Below are 18,125 nucleotides of genomic sequence, written 5' to 3'. Positions count from 1 at the left end.
GTATGAAACTCGGTCGAGACATTTCTGCCCTCCTCACGATGACTTACCGAGTAAATCCCACCAGAAAAACGGTGAAAATGGAAGACTGAGAAAATGAATGCATCTGTGCGCTGCAGGGAATCAGATATTTAAACCATGTTGATTTAATTTCCTTTTTAAACAACCAGAACAGACAAACAGCCTTAACAACAGTACTTGTGTATCGTTCAGTTCATATAGAAAAAAAAATTCAATAAATTAATAAGCCACCTTTTTGTTTTGTTTTTTGACATTTTTATTGCATGGACGCCAGTAAAGATGTTTTTAAAAGTCATTTTAAAGGATTTAAGTTTGGATAAAGCAAGAAGGGTTTGAGGTTAAGGACAGCTTTATACAAAGGAGTAGTATTTCATAAGTATAAATACATGTAGCAGGCTTAAAGGTTTAAAGATTCAAATGTTGGTGACATCTAGCTGTCATGACAATATTTTATAAAATGATGCATTAAACCTCCATGATTGTCCAAAAAGGCAAACAGTTTATGTCTATTTTGTTTTTAAAGTCTTTAGTTTAAGATGTGAAAAACATTAAATAGAGAAAAACAAAGTCGCACACGTTCAACACGTATCTGCAGAATTTATACAAACATTTGGATGTGCTCAAAGATAGCAAGTATCGAGATGTAAATACTGATCGTTGTATCGGCTTTACGCTGTGAATGAATTCGTGCCACTGCAGTGTTCACGTGCAAGAAGGAGGTTTAGGAGTTTGATATTTGCTTGGTAAGGTTCAGGCGTTGTTCAGCGTCAGTCAGTCGTCGCTGTTGCAGTCTGTACACAGGATCTGGTCGCGGTCTGGGAAGAAGCCGGAGCCGACCAGCGACACGGAGCAGCGAGAACACTTGAAGCACGGCTGGTGCCACTGCCGATCCTCAAAAGAAACGTACTTCCCGTCTCCAAACCCTGTGAGACGCAAACACAACACGTGAGCAAATAATGGAGGAATGTTTTACAAGGGCTGGAAAATAGAGTTAATTACAGCTTTGCAACATTGAACACACGGCATAAATGCATTCAAGATAACATCAGCTTTTGGCAGTAAAAGAATGAAGAACTGGCAGCGATGTCAAGCTGCTGGCATCTAGTTTACAGCTGTGTTCAGAAACACCTCGTTCTTGTTTGGAAAGTTTCTTTGCCAAAACAGAAAACATTGTCAGGTTAGATAGACGGGGATAAGAGGATATTTTTCTACTTCTATTCATGCTTAAATTTAGCTTTATTTGATTTTCTATTTTAACGTTTGAACTTTTTTTTTAAAAGTGGATCAGGCATAATAAAGGGGACATATTATCCCTTTTTTCCACCTTTTCAAAAAGTCCCCCTGTGGTCTAAATGAAACATCTGTGCTGCGCTTTGGTTAAAATATAACATGAATGAAGCACCAGAGGAGGTTTGTGACCCTGTAGAAACCAGCTCTCTCTAAACGCTCAGTTTTGGTGTGTGTGTCTCTTTAAATGCAATGAACCCCCGCTGAGTTTTTCTGGTACGACATCACTCCTTTGTTAGTGAAAATAAAAATGGCGGACCTGCGTTAAAGTTTTGCTCCATGGTTGGAGATACCAGAGGAGGGCGCCGTTCAGCGTTACTTGATATCTCATCGGTTTACTGCTCACTACTCGAACCTGTCGATGCAAACTGAAGATGTTCTGCTGCCACTTGCTCATTCAGATGGTGAAATCTGGCTTTTTTTATGAATGGGAAGACACTTTTAGGAGATGATGTGATGCAACCCGAGCAAGAAGTGAAACAAAGCAACCTGACTTATCTACCTACACCTGATTACTGAAGATTATAGGTTTTGTATTTTACTGATTGTGTATAATCAGATCATGATAATGGGATAATACAAGGCGAGGATTTGTCTGTTGTGACAAACGAACTATTAAACAATGTTGTGGGGTGGTTTTTTTTAACATCCACTGACCTGTGATGGCCGTGTTGCAGCCGGCACACTTTTTGGCGTACAGGCTGCTGAAACACTTGACGCAGTACGGACTGTCTCCCTGCGAGGTGAAGGGTTGTCCGGCCAGAGGAGCTTTGCAGCCCGTGCAGAGAAAACACTCTCTGTGCCACACCTCGTCCTTGTAGGTCACGCCTCCTTTAGTCAGAGCCTGCGGGATTCAAAAACAAAACGTGCACATTGACACATGCTCTGGTCCAACCGGGGAGAACTTTGGCAGCGAGCAGTGCCTGCTGTGACAGTGACAGTATGTTGGGTCCTAATCGTGAAGTTCCTCTGGGGATCAATAAAGGATTGTTCACACACTGGGACACCAATATTACGCCACAGCAGGTACAATTTGTTAGCACAAAGGCGTACTGATCTACTGACTTTGTGAAACTGCAAACCAGAAAGGGTTAAAGATGTTTAAACAACATGTTTAATTTTATTTACTTAGAAAAGAATAAATGAAAACACAAAATCATTAAGAATTTAATTACACTGTGGCATTTATTTCCTAACATGTTGTGGTCGACATATTTGTGGACTGCCAAACAGAATATTGAAACAAGAATTAAAAAGGGGAAAATTGTTTATAATGAATCATCAATGTGCGTCTTTCATACGATGTAGAAACTTTCCTCTGTTGCTTTATCCTTCCACTGAAGTCATTTAAAACACTTCAATGATCGTTTAATTAAAGTCATCAGAGACACAATGACACAGGGAGAATTCATTTGATTCATAATTGGATTGTTAATGTTGTAACACTATAGGCCTGATTTACCTTCTTGCAGTGGTGGCACTGAGGAGCAAACCGGCCTTCGTAACACGGCACGCAGTAATAGTTGTTCTGGTCTGGAATAAATGCCTCGGCACCGATCGACTTCTCACAGCCGTGACAAGTGAAACAGTCCTCGTGCCACGTGGAGCCGCCGTACTCCAACATCTTTGAACCTGTCAGAAACAAAAAAAAAAGGGAACTGGTTAGGAGACATCCTCCACGGGTTTCCTGTGATCTCTGCCCTGTGGTTGTGTAACTTTCACTCAAGCATTTAGAAAAACCCCAAACCTATGATTCAGTGTGACTGCTAAACCTGTTCTTTCAAGAACATCAGATTGTATTGCATCTAAACAATCTGACAGGCCGTAAGCAGCGCGGCTGTAACGCATCCTAACAATGCTTCATATTTAGTTTCAACCATGAGACACGCGTGACCTTTTGTCCCCTCACGTCAGCCTCGGAGTTTGCGAAGAAAGACACATGTCCTCTTGAGGAATGAAGAGGCTTATTTACTCAGTTCCTCTGCGGTTTCTTTTCTAACAGGTTTATTTTTTTTATAGCTTTATGAGAGAGAGAGAGAGAGAGAGAGAGAGAGAGAGAGAGAGAGAGAGAGAGAGAGAGAGAGAGAGAGAGAGAGAGAGAGAGAGAGAGAGAGAGAGAGAGAGAGAGAGAGAGAGAGAGAGAGAGAGAGAGAGAGAGTGGGGAATGACATGAGGCAAAAGAGACACAGGTCAGATTTAAACCTGGCCTGCCCGCTTTAAGGACTGTAGCCTCTGTCACTCACCGTGGGCCGTGCAAACTAACCACTAGGCCACCTGTTCCTCTGTGTTATTGTCTATGAAGAGGAAAAAATAATTAGTCCCTGCTGTAAGAACTACATTAAGATTTTATTGATCATATTACCGGTATTTTCTAGCAACATCTCTTGCTTCTCTCCATTTCTTTTTCCATGTTTCCATTGGTTTTGCTACCTTGTATATGTCTCTAAAATGTGATTTTTATTTAAGCAATTATCAGATTTCTAACACGCCCACACGTGTGCTGTAATGTTTCGTCATAAGTTTTGTATTTTTGGGTGGAAGAAAGAGATTACTAAACATTGCATGCTCCACTGCAGAGGTATAACTTAGAAGCCAGAAATACCCCCGAAACTGGACGTCAGTATTTAATCACTGGCCTTGTTTTACGACTTTTGAGACCTATAATGCTGCCCAGAGGGATGGACGGTGTTTTCAACTTGAACTTGGCTGCACTTATAAGAAAAAAACGAGGGCGAGGACGGCGGATTTCTAAAGGCATTTCAAGCTGAACAGAAACTGAAGAAAAAGACTGCTCATTTCACTAAAGAGGTGGTGAGTGAAATAATCCCACATTGCCCACAAGGCCCTGGTAATTTTCAGTCATCCGACACCACCGCTGAACCCGTGTCGTCACACGGCGCCCAGAGCAGAAAACCTCGCTGAGAGATATTTTCAGCAGAGCAAGGAAACAATCATTCTGTCACATCTAAGCTGTCACGCCCCAGATAACAAAAACTCATTAGCCTCTTTATCCGTGCAAAGACAGGGTGTGAACGTTCAGTCCGTCTGACTGATTACTCACAGATCTGTCTCCGAGGACGTGTGTGAGGGGGCGAGAACAAAAAAAAGTGAAACAGCCGGTCATTGTTGTTCCTACCTGGCTTGACTATCTTGTCGCAGGCCACACACTTGGAGGAGTACTCGCTGCAGTAGCAGTCGCTGCACACCAGTGCGTCCTCCTGGCTGGTGAAGGGCTCGTCTGCCAGAGAGCGGTCGCAGCGGAAACAGCGGAAACAGTGTGCGTGGTAATGTCTGTCCTCGTAGAAGAGCTCCTAGAAAAAGAAGAGCATTTAGAAAATGGTGAAACTTGAAAACTAGTATATAAAAGACAATAAGTACACAGAACATAAAGTTTGTGTTGTTATTTGTTTGGGAAATGACACTCGACTTCAGACAATCCCTTGTTTGTTGGATTTTGAAACAGTCTGATTAAAACCCCATTCAGCTCAAACTAAAGGTGCTGTTTCAAGTAATGGAAATATATTTGAGACCTGTTAGTTTAAATGTATATAGTATATATATATATAATATATAGTTGATGTATATCTTCAGTGAGAACCAACAGACTTTGGTGAGAGCAACGACCATCTTCAGAAAAGTTGGAAAGGATTTAGTGGGTAATTCTGTGTTTTGTTTTGATCTTGTGGGTTCGTTCAAAGAAATCAGTGTTATCTCTTAAAGGTGAATAATATATAAACTCAAGGCATTAACTCTAAAGGCTGTAATAAAAACACTTGATAATGATCATGTTATTGTTCCTTTCAGAAAGGTTTGCTGCCCCTCTTCTGCTGGGACGTCTGAGGTCACGGTCAACCAAGGGATTCTGTTTCCTGCATAAGGGCATGGAGGGTTTTTTTTTTTTTTTTTTTTTTTTTTTTTGGATGACATAGTTTCCAACTTTGGACAACACCCTGCTTTTTCTCCACACAGGAGAGGCTTAAGCTTTCATTAATATTTTTCCGGAAAAAAGAAAAGAGAATAACCCACATTGTGAATTCTCTCTAACAGCTGCTTGTGTTCCAGTTCATCTGCAGTTCAAGCAAGCTCTTTGATAAATGGCTCCATTGAGCGATGTTGGGTGAAAAACCCATTTTCGAGGCATTGGGGTTTCACAGTAAAAGAAACAACTACAGCGCAGGGACAGAGAAGTATGAAGGATGGATGTTGTTACGTCTTGTGCAGAGGAGGGACGGCCAAAGCAAGCAGGATCATAAATTACAGCCAATCCCTCACATGGAGTTTCTAATTTACAGAACACTGAAGGCCTCATGGCGTCTGTGGGGTGTTTCCTTTGGGACAGTGTTTTTCATTTTTACCCACTAAAGCTTCTGGGATTCTTAGAGGGGACTACAGGACATTCGAGCTGTGTTTTCCAGGGATGCAGTCAGGCATTTACTATTTCAGTGGTGGATTAAATATTCAAATCACCGACACAAGCTAGACGAGTTTAAGTTCTGCATTTATTTTCTCCACAGCAAAACCACCCATGAGAATTTAAATATATTCAAAGCAGATACGGCGGCAGGACGACCAGTTGCTGAAAAAGGGCTCCAAAGGTCGTATTTGAACAAACTTTGCATAGACGTAGTAAAGACGACCGGGCGAAACAAACCTGAGAAAGAGGGTACGTTTACCAACACAGCACATACAGCAACAGTCGTAGCAAGCTCCCACTTCCTTATTTAGCAGGTTTTTTTTTGACCTAGCATCCAGTGTTTCCACGGCAACGATAAACATTCTGTGCAACATTCCTGTCATGGCGGCTCAACCTAACGGTCGCCTCGACAAGACGAGACCTTTTGCAATTGTAAACTTACGGATTTCTCTGGCTTTGATAACTGTTGGAAATATTTGAGGTATTATAAGTACTCACCAAAAAATCATATAAACATGTTTGATTAATTTAGATATTTGATTGTAAACTGTTGTAAAATTCTACCTAATGTACGTTTAAGTGTGGTAGTTTAGTGAGCTTTTTTTTTACATTTCCAGGATGTACAAAGTTGCGCTCACCTTTGCATTGTGCCCGATGATTTCTTTACATTCCTGGCAGGTGTTGGCGTACATGCGGTCGTAGCACGGGATGCAGTGAGGCTTCCCCTCCACCTGGATGTATTTGCGTCCACACAGGGACTCCTGGCAGTTCTCGCAGTCCATTCGGTCACTCATGATGTCTCTGTTCAGACTGACCGCCTGTGAAGACGGAGAATTCACAGGCACAGTTTAACATTCACTATCAGATACAAGACGGAGCAGGAAGGAGGAGGAGGAGGGAGATAAGTAAGACACAGAGAGAAAGCAGAAAGAAGGGAGGTTAAAGTTTTTGGATAAACAGCTGGGAAGTTAATAACAGCAAGAGGGACAAAGGGGGAAGGAAAACAACTTACAAACACTTAGAAGAGCTCTTTTAGGCATCAAAAGACACTTTGTACAGAAGGTTAAAAACATCCAGCAACGTGAAAATGATTTAAAGCACATGGCAATAAAGGACTTTTAATCAAACATCAGAGATTTGATTTAGGCTACTTCGAAACAAACACAAATCTTGGCTATCACATCGGCTCCCTCCTTTGGACTTTTTCCTGGAGAGTAGGAACAGGTAACAGAGGGAGTGGACTACTGAAAGGCCCCAGATGAATTCTGAGGGCCTGTTAGTGTCTGGCTTTTTGAGAGAGACAAAAGGCTGTAAAATGTGGAACAGGGAGCCTATAAGTAACATTAACTTCCCTTTAGAGTGGCCTAATGTGTAAAAAGATGCAATGGAAGTGACCTCCAAGGTGCCGCTCCAGTGTAGGAAACAAACTGAAGTCCCTACAGGCTGCCTCCTCCAATGGAGAAAAAAAACCAGTATCCTTCTTAAGTGGTCGGGTATGAGAGGAAATGCAAAACAGTTCCCTCAAGGGTGCACTTCAATTGAAGACAACATTACAAAAGGCCTAATTTGGTGCCCTTCCTTTGAAGTAAACTTCATGAAATGTTCTCTAGGGATCAGGAAAACTTTCCAAAGAGGTTACCCTTCGCATGGATAAAATGTTGGGACTTATTCCTAAGGGTTCCCTTTCAGTGGAAAGAATGATACTTCCCTACACGAGGTTCACATTTAAAAGGAATAAAAACTGACAAAATGCTTTCAGGATTTAACGGGCAAGAAATGAAGTGACTGCTCGGGTGCACGCTGCACGCTCAATAGACAAAATATCATGGTTTTAGGGTGGTTAAACAAAACTCCTAGTCTGTTGAAATTGAATATTTACACTTAAATTTTACTTTCCTGATTCAAATCTAATTTAATTTTTAACCAGGGTTGGATCAGTTACATCAGAAATGCCTTTAGGTGGAGTGGCCTGATGTTTGGAGGTTAAAGGGCTGTTTTAATTACGAGATTAACCTCTTGTTTGACAGAGATTATCATGGCTTTCTAATGAGGACCTTTGATGATCATAAATTTAAGGGATTGTTTTTATCCGTTATTCAATGATTGGGACGTAATCGTTTAGGGTGGAATGAGTTGCAGTGTTGATGGGAGAACTGGACATCATCGACATAGAATAAGAATAGAAGACCTAATGACATGATATTATAAAGGGAGCGTGTACAAAGAAAGCAGAGGAATAAGAAAGGACACGTAGGAGTCGACGAGCTGTTAATACTTTCTGTCTGTAAAATATAATCTAGCTAGGAAAAGGAAGAGCTGGGGATGTAGTGACGAATTTAGGACAGATGGTCACTCAAGAAAATAAATGACTTCAGTTTTGTTAGAGAGAGATTTTGTTCGTGACTTTGAAGAAGTTTAACCTACTCGCAAGGAAGGGAGATGATTTCTATCGTTTTGCAATTAATGGTTAAATATTGTTCCACAATTAGAAAGCTGTCCCTGCAGGAAGAGCCACAGCTGATTTATCATCAGTCCAGTAATGATATAACTGCTTCTCCTGTTACACCATCGCTCACTAATAAAGGAAAGCTTGATGACGTCTGGCCCTCCCTCCCCCCCTCATTCTTTTAAGAAACCCCCTGTGGCGGTTTGGCATCGAGAACGAACCACCAAACAATATTAATTGTTGGGAGCTGAAGTGAAACAGTGTTCTCCATTTCAAAGGCTCTCGAGGGCTTTTTCATCTTTGTTTGGCCTGACTTTAAAGGGAAATACCAATCATTTATCAAGTTTATTCCTTTTGTTAACTTTGAACATGCAACTTTCTCTTGTTATGTGCAACAGCTTTAAGTTGTCCATTTGTATATCTGCAGCCCGAGCTATTTCTTGGCATTGTACTGTTTCTGAACATCTGTTAATGTTTCATACGGATGATTGTAGGAATGCTCAGAAAATTACAAAAGCTTCTCCCAAGTGCTTCACCTTTATCTTGTGAATGTGTGAGCAGAGAAAGGTCGGGTTCTCCTCTTTTAAATAACATTTTAAAGAAGCGACTCTAAAGGAGCTTTACGCAAAACATCGACCACATCACTAGCATGTTCTAGCAGAGGAACGTCACTGGAAAGATTTTTCTTATAAAGATCTTCTGATGGGATCGTGCGTGCGTCCCAAATCTCGAATGCCTCATTTGGTTGCCTTTTATATCTTGCTTCCCTTTTATTCTACTCACAACAATCCCACAGGGAAAATGCGGCTGATCTTCAAAACATATCTGTAGTCATACTCCAGGCTTGTCTTTTCCATCGATTTGACTGCAAAGATGCCACATGAGTAGTGAATTCTTAAGCTTCAATGACCCTAAAAGTCCTTACGAGAAGAAGGAGATTTTGAATAAACCGACTCATCAAATGTTCTTGGTTGCTTCTGCTGAATATCTTGTGGCCATTCAGGACTCTAATGGCCACGAAAAGCATGCCAGCGTTGCTTTTTCTTTGAGTCTCCCGTGCTGGCTCTGTTAAGAGAGGAAGCTTTGTTTCAAATGCTGACAATCATATAACGTTTTTCCAGGCAGCTCTTAAAATAAACTTGAAGAAGATTCCTGTCCCTGCGAACTCATCATCTTGGAGGAAACTTGTGCTCAGTCAGCGTGAGAGCTCAGCTATAGTAGCTGAAAAGTGCACACAGCTTTTCTCCACAAAACAAGAGAAAACTGCACAAAGGACACCTTTCTGGGTATTTTTGCGGCTGAATATTATTACTGCTTTAATGCTTTATGAATTAAACTTTAAGGAGAAGCAGATAGCGTGGAGGAATTATGTGCAAGTTTTGGCCTTAATCCATTCTCAGTGAATCAGGCCCTGCACTTGTTCCAAATACACATGCTGTTTCTTCCCACTTAGATTTGATCCTACTTGACTGTATATATATACTTGTTGATGATTAGAGAAAGCACAGGTGGTCAAAGGCTGTGCATAAAGACAGCAACATTATCCTAGTGAACACAGTGAGGCTTAGCAACGCACTGTGCAGCAGCAAAGGGAAATGAAGTGAGGGAGGTTAAAATAGTCTCCTGTGGATCTGTTAAGACTGGGCAGGCTGGGTTTAGAAAGATATATACATCATGGGTAAAGATAATGGATAAGATCACAACTTCTTAAACATTTTCAAGGGCAGATAGGGAAATATTTCGCTTGGAATAGGTCATTGTTTATCATTTCCAACCCTCTATTTTGGGTACAGAATTACTTTGACATGTTTCTTTAATGTCCAAAAAGGAGGCCGAATCAGCAAAGTGTAGCAGAGAATACGTGGGGCTTGAAATCTCCCTAAGGGGTCGAGGAATGAGCTAATACCCCCTCCTGCTCCTGTACTCAAAGGTTGGAGACGTCACTGGCTTGGAGTCAGTGTAATCTAATGTATGACAGTTGTTTTCCTGGAAAAAAAAAAAGCTTTTTTGGTAAGAAGTAACCATCACTCATCGGGAAGAGATATTTGGCTTCATGCTTTGTAACCCCCAAGAATTTGTCTCTGGTCCTTTTAGGAGTCGTCTTGAAATAGTAGTTTACATTTCTAAAGTCTGGCTGCCAACATTTTCTTTCTATTAACCAATGATGCAGCACTTTAAGATTAAACATAAAAGACTAAACCGCCTGCTCTCAGTAATGCCGATGCAGGAGACACTACGAGAAACTCCTTCTACGCCAAGACTTTTCCCCCCATTATCAGCACAACACTGAAGACATCCCTAATACATCCCTCCCCTGCAGATAACACAACTTCCTCTTCAAGGGGCATCCAGCTAGGTCAACACAACACGGAGCAAAACCAAACTTGAGACATCACATCCTCGCTCTGTTTTCTGTCAGATTCCTTGTCTGAACGGGGAAATCAGCCAAACTTCCCTTCTGAATCGTCTAAAGGGGTTTGAGTTTCTATTCCCGTCCATCCATGTGTGCGATGAATGCAGCGATAGAACAATGGGTTTCCTTCCGCTCATAGTCTTCCTCGTTTTGAGTTTTATGTTCCTCTTCCTGAGCGCTAACATCTGTGGACACATTCTGTGGTCTCCAGCTGTTGTCTGTCATCAAACTCTGCTTTAGGCGTCCAGTCGGGAGTTCTTTCGGGACTCAAGCCAAACCACAGCGATGACTAATTAAAATCCGTCACTGTTAAAAATTAACATTTTATAGCTCCCAGTAGACGGTCCATTGGAACTTAATAACCAGCTTCACAACAGGCAAATACTGTAGACAAAGACAAGGGAGAAGCTGAGTTTCAAGTTGGCCTCCAGAGAAGAGTCAAGCAATGATTAGCTGAGTTTAGCTTATCCCCGTACCCCGCTCTGAAACGTGTTGCCTCCTCCATTGTTGTCCTCTTATTTCTCTTCTATACAGAACGGCGCAAAATTACCCAGACGTCTATCTGCAAATTGATATGACTACAGTTAGTCATCCAGAATCAGTGTGAGAGTCGTTCCCATAGCAACCACCGACTGAACTTCTTTGTAACATAAGTTTTGCTGAACGTGCTCTATCAAGAAATAGCATCCTGTCATCGGCCAATCAAAATAAAGTATTTAAGTCATCCGTGTAATAATCAATCAATCAATCAATCTTTATTTATATAGCGTCAATTCATAACAGGTGTTATCTCACAATAAGACAAGAGTAAATGAACTTTACATCAGCGTGAGTGTCTGATCCGAACTCATGCAAGAATCTGGACTTTACCCACCTGATGGGGCTTTTATGTTTTATCTAATGTAAGGTATGTATATTGGTTAGTGGAAGGGGCGGGGCTTAATCTGCAACAGGTAATTTTAGCTTCACTTTTCATACAATAGGAGGAGGTGGCGGCACGTCATCCATCTTGATCTACAGTCTGTGCTCTTTACACAACAGCCACATGCACAGGAAAGAGTCCAGTACTCACAAGAGAGAAAATACACAACACATCCAAACTAGTAAAAATACCGCTGGACAGGTTGATTGCCAATAACTTACCGACAACACCAACACGGGGACAAATGTTTAACTGTGAATCAGCCGCTGTTTGTCCTCAGTCTTTATTTCTTTTGACCTTGTCGCGTCATTATTTGCATCCGTAGATCTCGCTTTAAGGTTATTACTGACGTCTGCTAAGCATCCCTTCATTTGCCCTTCACACCATCCAGACCGTCTGACATTTATAGTCTATAAAACTGACTCATGGAGTCACACCTTGTTTAGGAGGTGTTCACTTTAAGCTACAGGTGTCCTCTTGGTTTGCAGCCAGGAATGCTTGTCACCGCTGTTCTCCTCTTCATTTAGAGGCAATAAACCAAACAGTCATCCATCCTGTCTCGGTGCTTCGTCTCTCAGTAGCACGGCTGCTGAACTATTTAAACTAGTCACCTTGATGAGTGGCCTGAAACTCTGTGCGTCCCGCTGAGAGATTTACTGGAGTCTGACCTCTTTGTAGTGTTAGCCAAATGGCGACTGTCTCCAAGGATCAGCCACCAGGCCTTCTGTTTTTGTCCCTTCATGGTTTTCTGCCGTCACTTCACTCAACGACAACCTGACACCTTCTTAAGACGGCAGCCAGGATCTCTGCGAGCCGTGAGAGCTGCTGTGTGGGGGGGGGGGGGGGGGGGGGGGGGGGGCCTTGTGTTTATTCTCCCCCCGTGCAGGAATCTAGCCTGTGCCTGAGGTTTACAAACCTGATTATTCACTGTCACACATAATAAAGTTCAGTGTAAATACGTGAGAAAGTGCTAAATCTGTCACAACCATGACATGCAATTTCATGCTTAGTAAAACAGCCTCAGCGCCTTTTAGGGGTTGATGTTATTACACCTGAAACGGAGCTTTACAACCTTCTGGCCTGTTTCAAAAAAGACTGTTTTGACTGTTTCCATATTCCTCCTAATGCTCAAACTACAATCACTCCTTTCTCCTCTATACTGTAACACCTCCCAGACACTGATGAGTGTCGTTAAAATGGGAAAGAACACTCTGTGTGTTTTCAACCCATGACAGTGGCAGGCCTTTAGTGAACTTCGATGGTGTGACGCGTGAGCGACCACGTCAAGTATCTTCACAGTTGGTTTGATTATTAAGACAGGCTCGTGGTAACTTTTTTATAATACACTTCTTAAAATGTACCCGGATGGGGAGCATGTGTGAGCGTACTTTTTCCTGAATTTCTTCCGTCAGCCTCAGAGTGAATAGTCGAGGTAACAGACAGCAGCCAACTCACCGCCAGCGAACAAATCAGAGGTGAAGGTTTTATTGTTGAACCAGTATGAAATTGATGAGATCTTTGTTCTCATTTCTACTCATTATTCGGCGTTCAATAACTTCTTTCTCTTCAGCTGGTTTACACCTTTCCCCTAAAACTGTGTGTCCATTCAGTTCAAACAGGAAACTGAGTAACCACGTTGTTTTGCTAATTACCACCCCTCGTTTTTTTTTTCCTCCCTCTGAAATGGATTAGGCCACTTCAATGGCCTCTGACGCTCAGCACAGTCCTCATATTGTGTGTCTCCTAGGTTGCATAACCTGGATTTGACGAGATGAATAAGAATATTGATGGCGACACAATAACGTGTACAACATGCAGGCAACGGTGGCGCCCTGCAGCATTGGAGGAAATGTGACACCCTTATTATTGCAGCTATAAAGTGTTGAAAATAAAACAACAACTAAACAACAAGGCTGCTGTCTTATGGCTGTCAGATGACTGCGCTCCCTTTCATCCCGCCGAACAAAGACGCTCAATGTGCTGCGGCTTCCTGCGGATCACGAGGCCTGCACGCACACAAATCAAAATGAACACACATCGAGTGTTTGTTGTTGCTGCTGATTCAAGATCTCATCAGGGAGGAAAACCCCCTTCAAACACTTTCTCAAGGAAATCCTGAGTAGATTATCTGTTTGCAGATATCGCCGCTTGATTTCAATGTGTCTTTACGCGTTACTGACAGGAAAAAAAAGTGTCATATTTGGCCTTCAACATGTGATAAAAATGCTTTTCAATCATAAAAGTCTGGCTTCATTTAGAAAAGTTTAAAAGAAAAGGACGCATGTTTTCTCTCCGGATAAAAACCTCAATGGGATGAATGGCTGTTTTTAATTCTGACATTTTTCTCTTTTGTCTAGAAATCTGATCTTTCACGCTGAATTTAATCCTAACCTCAGTGTGTTTGGTATCACTGTATATCAGCAACACATAACCTGTAAAAGTGAACCTATGACATCAGGGATTAAGACACCTCAGCAGACAGCAGGCACGTCTGGCTTTGTTTTACGAGTCTCCAGCGGGCTGTTTGTTTATCCACTGACACGACGACGGTTGACAGCTGCAGTTTAACCTCTGCGACTGTCGAGTAAACCGGCAAACAATCTCAGTCAGACAACAAGTAAACATGTCACCGCCATGTCACGTCTTCATCTCACAGCAACCTGAAACGGAGCATCCTAAAGTCATGATCAGGACCTCAAGTGAAGATGTCTTCTTTGGGAAATTTTATCTCATTCAGGTCGATGTAGAATCAGGGAAACATGTGAAACGCAACCAAACACTGAGATCTCCAGCAAATTTGGTCATAAGCTGCTTTAACAATGTTTCATGGTCTTTCCTATTGGTTTGCCTTTGCCCATTCGTCACCCCATTACGTTTGGAAATTTCAGTCAAGTTGTAGTTATATTGTTTTGTAAGCTGAAAGAGGAGAAACATCCGATCTGTAAAACAATCCAGCGAGCTGTCGATCTCAGGCCAAATACTTTCTCAAGGGACTCTCACACACATTTGATCTTCACATTTGTGACGTCATGAGACATTTGGGTCACTAATCCTCATGTTTGAATGTTTGGCTGACTGATGATGTCATTTAATTAGCGGGCGTTTAGTTGGACGAAGCTTAGAGCGAAAACTATTTCTCCATAAATTCTTGAGACAAAGTCTGGAACCAGTAGATTTGTTTCCCCTTGGGAGCGTGCATGTGTGTGAAAAAAATAAATAAAATCCCCTTCATTCATCCAACAGTTTTTTTTTTTCAGATCTGTTCTGGACTGACAAGTCGACTGTCACACGCTCACATTGTGTTGATCTTCACCTCAGAGGGAATGGCGAGGGAAACAACAGATGTCAGAGAGAAAGATCAAACCGTTTGTAATCAAGTGGTCGTGGAGTCTCTTAAAATAAGTGGGCCTCTCGTCGGTGAAGTTACTTTTGGCAGAGTCGTTGTTGCACTTGGATTGTACGTGCAGGCTGTTGCAAATAGACAAGCCGGCATGATCAGCAACTACTATCCAAAACAAACACACGAGTAAACATATTTTCCCACCGGCTTTCAGCTGGCATTGGACAGCTCAAGACCTGGGTGTTAATTATAACAAACGTTTGTTAGCTTCATGTTAGCTGCCGGGTTTATTTGACTTTCAGTCTGAGCTTTTAACTTTTGGATGAACGGAGATCAGCTGAGAGTCGGTGATGAGGACAAGAGACGGCAAGAAACCACAGGTAGAAAATGTTGACTCTTCTGAGATTACAGAAAGGCGATGTTTGGCTTTGAGAAGCTGCGATTAAAATGTAAACTTGGGAAAAGAGATATTTAGGACATTTAGTTGCAAATAACACTGTAGTTCATCCAAATCTTATTTTAACTCCTAACAGGAGCAGTTCAGGTCTTTTTCTTGTTGAAATTCTTTTCCAAAGTAAGATACCACTTGCATGCTGTTCAGATAAAAAATGAAGCTTTTGCAATCAGTCGGTTATCTTAGCTAAGAAGAAGCCTTTCGGAGGAGAGGTGACGTCTTCAATATCTTCAATCGAGTCCAGTTGCCATTTGGAGCGAGCTTTGAATATAGTTTTGTTACCTTTGAGCGTGGCTACTTTTCTCTTTATCTTAGCTATGCTAGCTAGCTCAGCCGCCAGCTTGTCGTCTCAGTCTCAGCAAGAACCCAACATCAACATATTTCCTAAAATGTCAAATGACTCCTTTGAAACTCTTCCCAGGCCTTACAGCGGAAATAGGAAATGGAAAAGACAGTGGTGATGTGAGTTGAGGCTGACTCATGATGAGACTGTCTGTTTCCTACGACTATCATCCAGTCCCTCGACAATCCAGCATCATCTCCCTTTATCGTCTATTTTCTTTCCGCAGCTGGCTCGTCCTCATTTATTGTACACTGGGCCAACCTTCGCCCAACGCAAGAATGTCAGAGGAATGTGACCGTGGTCGAAAACGTGGCAAGATCGTGTGGTTGGAACTCTGAGAAGAAGACGTAGAAAGAAGAAGAAAAGCATTTTTTTTTTCTTCCACCCTCTGTTTTCTAAGAAAAAAAAAAAACCTAAAGTAAGGAATTCCTTCTTTTTTTTTGTTGCCACACACACAAACACAGAGTCACATTTCTTTAGGTGCTGACTGCAACCAGAGCTGGAGTGTTACAATAAATCTATTAAATTCACCCAAAGGGATCAGAGCGTGATGATGGTGGTGTGGGGACTGTGTGCGGTGATGGAAACTATGAGGTGCTGGAGGGGGGTTGAGGGTTGAGGGCAGAGGGGGTTTGTGGGAGGGTTGCTGAGTCTCCAGAAGAAAATTTGTAATCCGAAACATGACATCACTCCAACTGAACCGGACTGAATGGTTTGTTAACAAGCCTTTAAAAGACAAACTGATTCAGCTTTTATTCTCATGAGACAGAACCTTCATATTTTTTATTTTTTTTGCATCCAACTTAGAAACACAATAAAGCTGGGGATCCTTTCTTCAAAGGTCTCCTTGTTCTTTTCCTCATAAATCCTGGTTGAGAAAGTGAGGCTGCAGCACTTCACAGTATCAGTTACCTCATTTAGGACCATGTTCAGGCCCCGAACCCCCCAATAACATCTACGATATCCTCGCTCTCAAGACAGAACATCCTTTTAGGAGCATCCTGGATGTGGGGGGTCAAATATTTGGCCTTGACAATGTGAAGCTGTTTCATGATTAAGAGGATAGTTACTGTATATTAAAGTTTGTTAACTTGGTACTAAACACTCATATTATTGATTTATAACTTTCTATGACTTTAAATGTTAATTATAAGTCATGTTAAAGGAAAAAAAAACTTTGTCTGAGAAACACCCTGCAGGCAGGTGCTTCACTTTCCTGTTTGGGAAAATCTTCACACAATTCTGCAGTGAGTTTAAATGTGAAAATAACTCAGTTAGGACAAATTTAATGCAACAATTGCTTAAATAAATGATCTTTTTCCCTTTGAGAAAGCTTACAATAATTTCATCTCCCCAGAGAAAGTTCTACAGTTATTATTAAAGCTTCCCGTGTTGACTAAAAACGTCATTTGTTCTGCACCAGGTTGCTTCAGGTGAGGGTGCTGTCAGTGCATGCCTCAGTAGAACAGACACCTCAGGACATTGACCCAATGCAAACTCGTGTTAACGCACTTTGAATAGCACACATCCATAAATCTTTGTTTCACACTTACAGAGCTGACAGCAGAAACCAAACACATAAACGTACCTGACTTTGCGCATCAGCAGCCTGTGGAGATGCTCTCAGGAGTCTCCCTCTCTGCAGGACCTGAGCAGTCTGTGCGCTCGCGCCGCTCTGCTGTCTACTATGACAGATGATTAAATCCTCCGTGGACTCCCCGCGAGCTGAAAGTGACGAGTTTCCACTGACCGAAGCGCGCGTGTGTCTGGTGCGTTAAAACCAAACTCTTCCTCCAAACTCCGCCCCACTCTCTCCCTCAGCCTGTCTCTCAGCTCCCTCTCAATGTCTGTCTTTCACCTTGTGGAGAGTTCAAGCACACATAAGGTAGAGTCACTGTGTTTCTTGGATGTAATTGAATATTTTAAATATATAGTAGGGTTTTTTTTTTTTTAAGTTTCCAGCTGCCGATAGAAACCACTTTAATATTTATATAAGCGGAAAATTCCAAACGATAATCTCACAATAGGATGTATAATACTGTGATGTACTCTGCAGCCTTTTTTTTTTTTTAACACAAGTGAAGCTTTTTGATGAGTTTGTGATTTAACATGAATAAAATGTAGAAATGTGTAGAAAATTATGATTTAATGAGTAAATCTGAGGAGGAATGGACACATGACTTCCACTTTCGAATGACTCTGGAGATATGGATGGAAATATACCAGTTCATATACAGAGAGGGAGTTTTGTTGGGGAAAAAAGAAGCGCTCGTGTTGTCTCCAAGCGTCAATAAAAAAGAAAACTGATAACAGTTTACTGAACCTCCTCACTATGGCAGCATTTGCACAATATGCATTTTTATAACATGTTTATGATTCTACTCACATCAGTCATGTCCTAAGAGTTTATTTATTACACATTACATGTACATGTTTGTAACATCTATATAGCCACATATTTTGTTTTGTGAAGCTGTGAAAGAACCTC

General features: G+C 41.7%; 1 protein-coding gene across 1 annotated transcript; it reads right to left on the bottom strand.

Annotated features, from left to right (window-relative positions):
* Positions 1–120: 120 nt before the first annotated feature.
* LOC306838955 (four and a half LIM domains protein 3-like) lies at positions 121–17,554 on the bottom strand. Its single transcript, XM_079367389.1, has 6 exons — positions 17,226–17,554; positions 6,358–6,537; positions 4,442–4,616; positions 2,768–2,937; positions 1,963–2,149; positions 121–941 (listed from the first exon to the last, which is right to left on the bottom strand). The coding sequence occupies exons 2-6, from the start codon at positions 6,511–6,513 to the stop codon at positions 790–792; spliced, it is 840 nt and encodes a 279-aa protein (XP_079223515.1). The 5' UTR covers positions 6,514–6,537; positions 17,226–17,554; the 3' UTR covers positions 121–789.
* Between the last annotated feature and the right edge of the window lie 571 nt (positions 17,555–18,125).

This window comes from Symphodus melops (genome assembly GCF_947650265.1).
Source record: "Symphodus melops genome assembly, chromosome: 18".
Lineage (NCBI taxonomy): Eukaryota > Metazoa > Chordata > Actinopteri > Labriformes > Labridae > Symphodus > Symphodus melops.
This window is presented reverse-complemented; position numbering and strand designations above follow the sequence as displayed.

Coding starts and splice junctions, on each gene's coding strand:
- LOC306838955 (XM_079367389.1), bottom strand. CDS start 6,513: ATGAGTGACCGAATGGACTGCGAGAACTGCCAGGAGTCCCTGTGTGGA. Junction 4,617..6,357: donor TCATCGGGCACAATGCAAAG/GTGAGCGCAACT, acceptor TTCTTTTTCTAG/GAGCTCTTCTACGAGGACAG. Junction 2,938..4,441: donor CGACAAGATAGTCAAGCCAG/GTAGGAACAACA, acceptor TGTTTCTGACAG/GTTCAAAGATGTTGGAGTAC.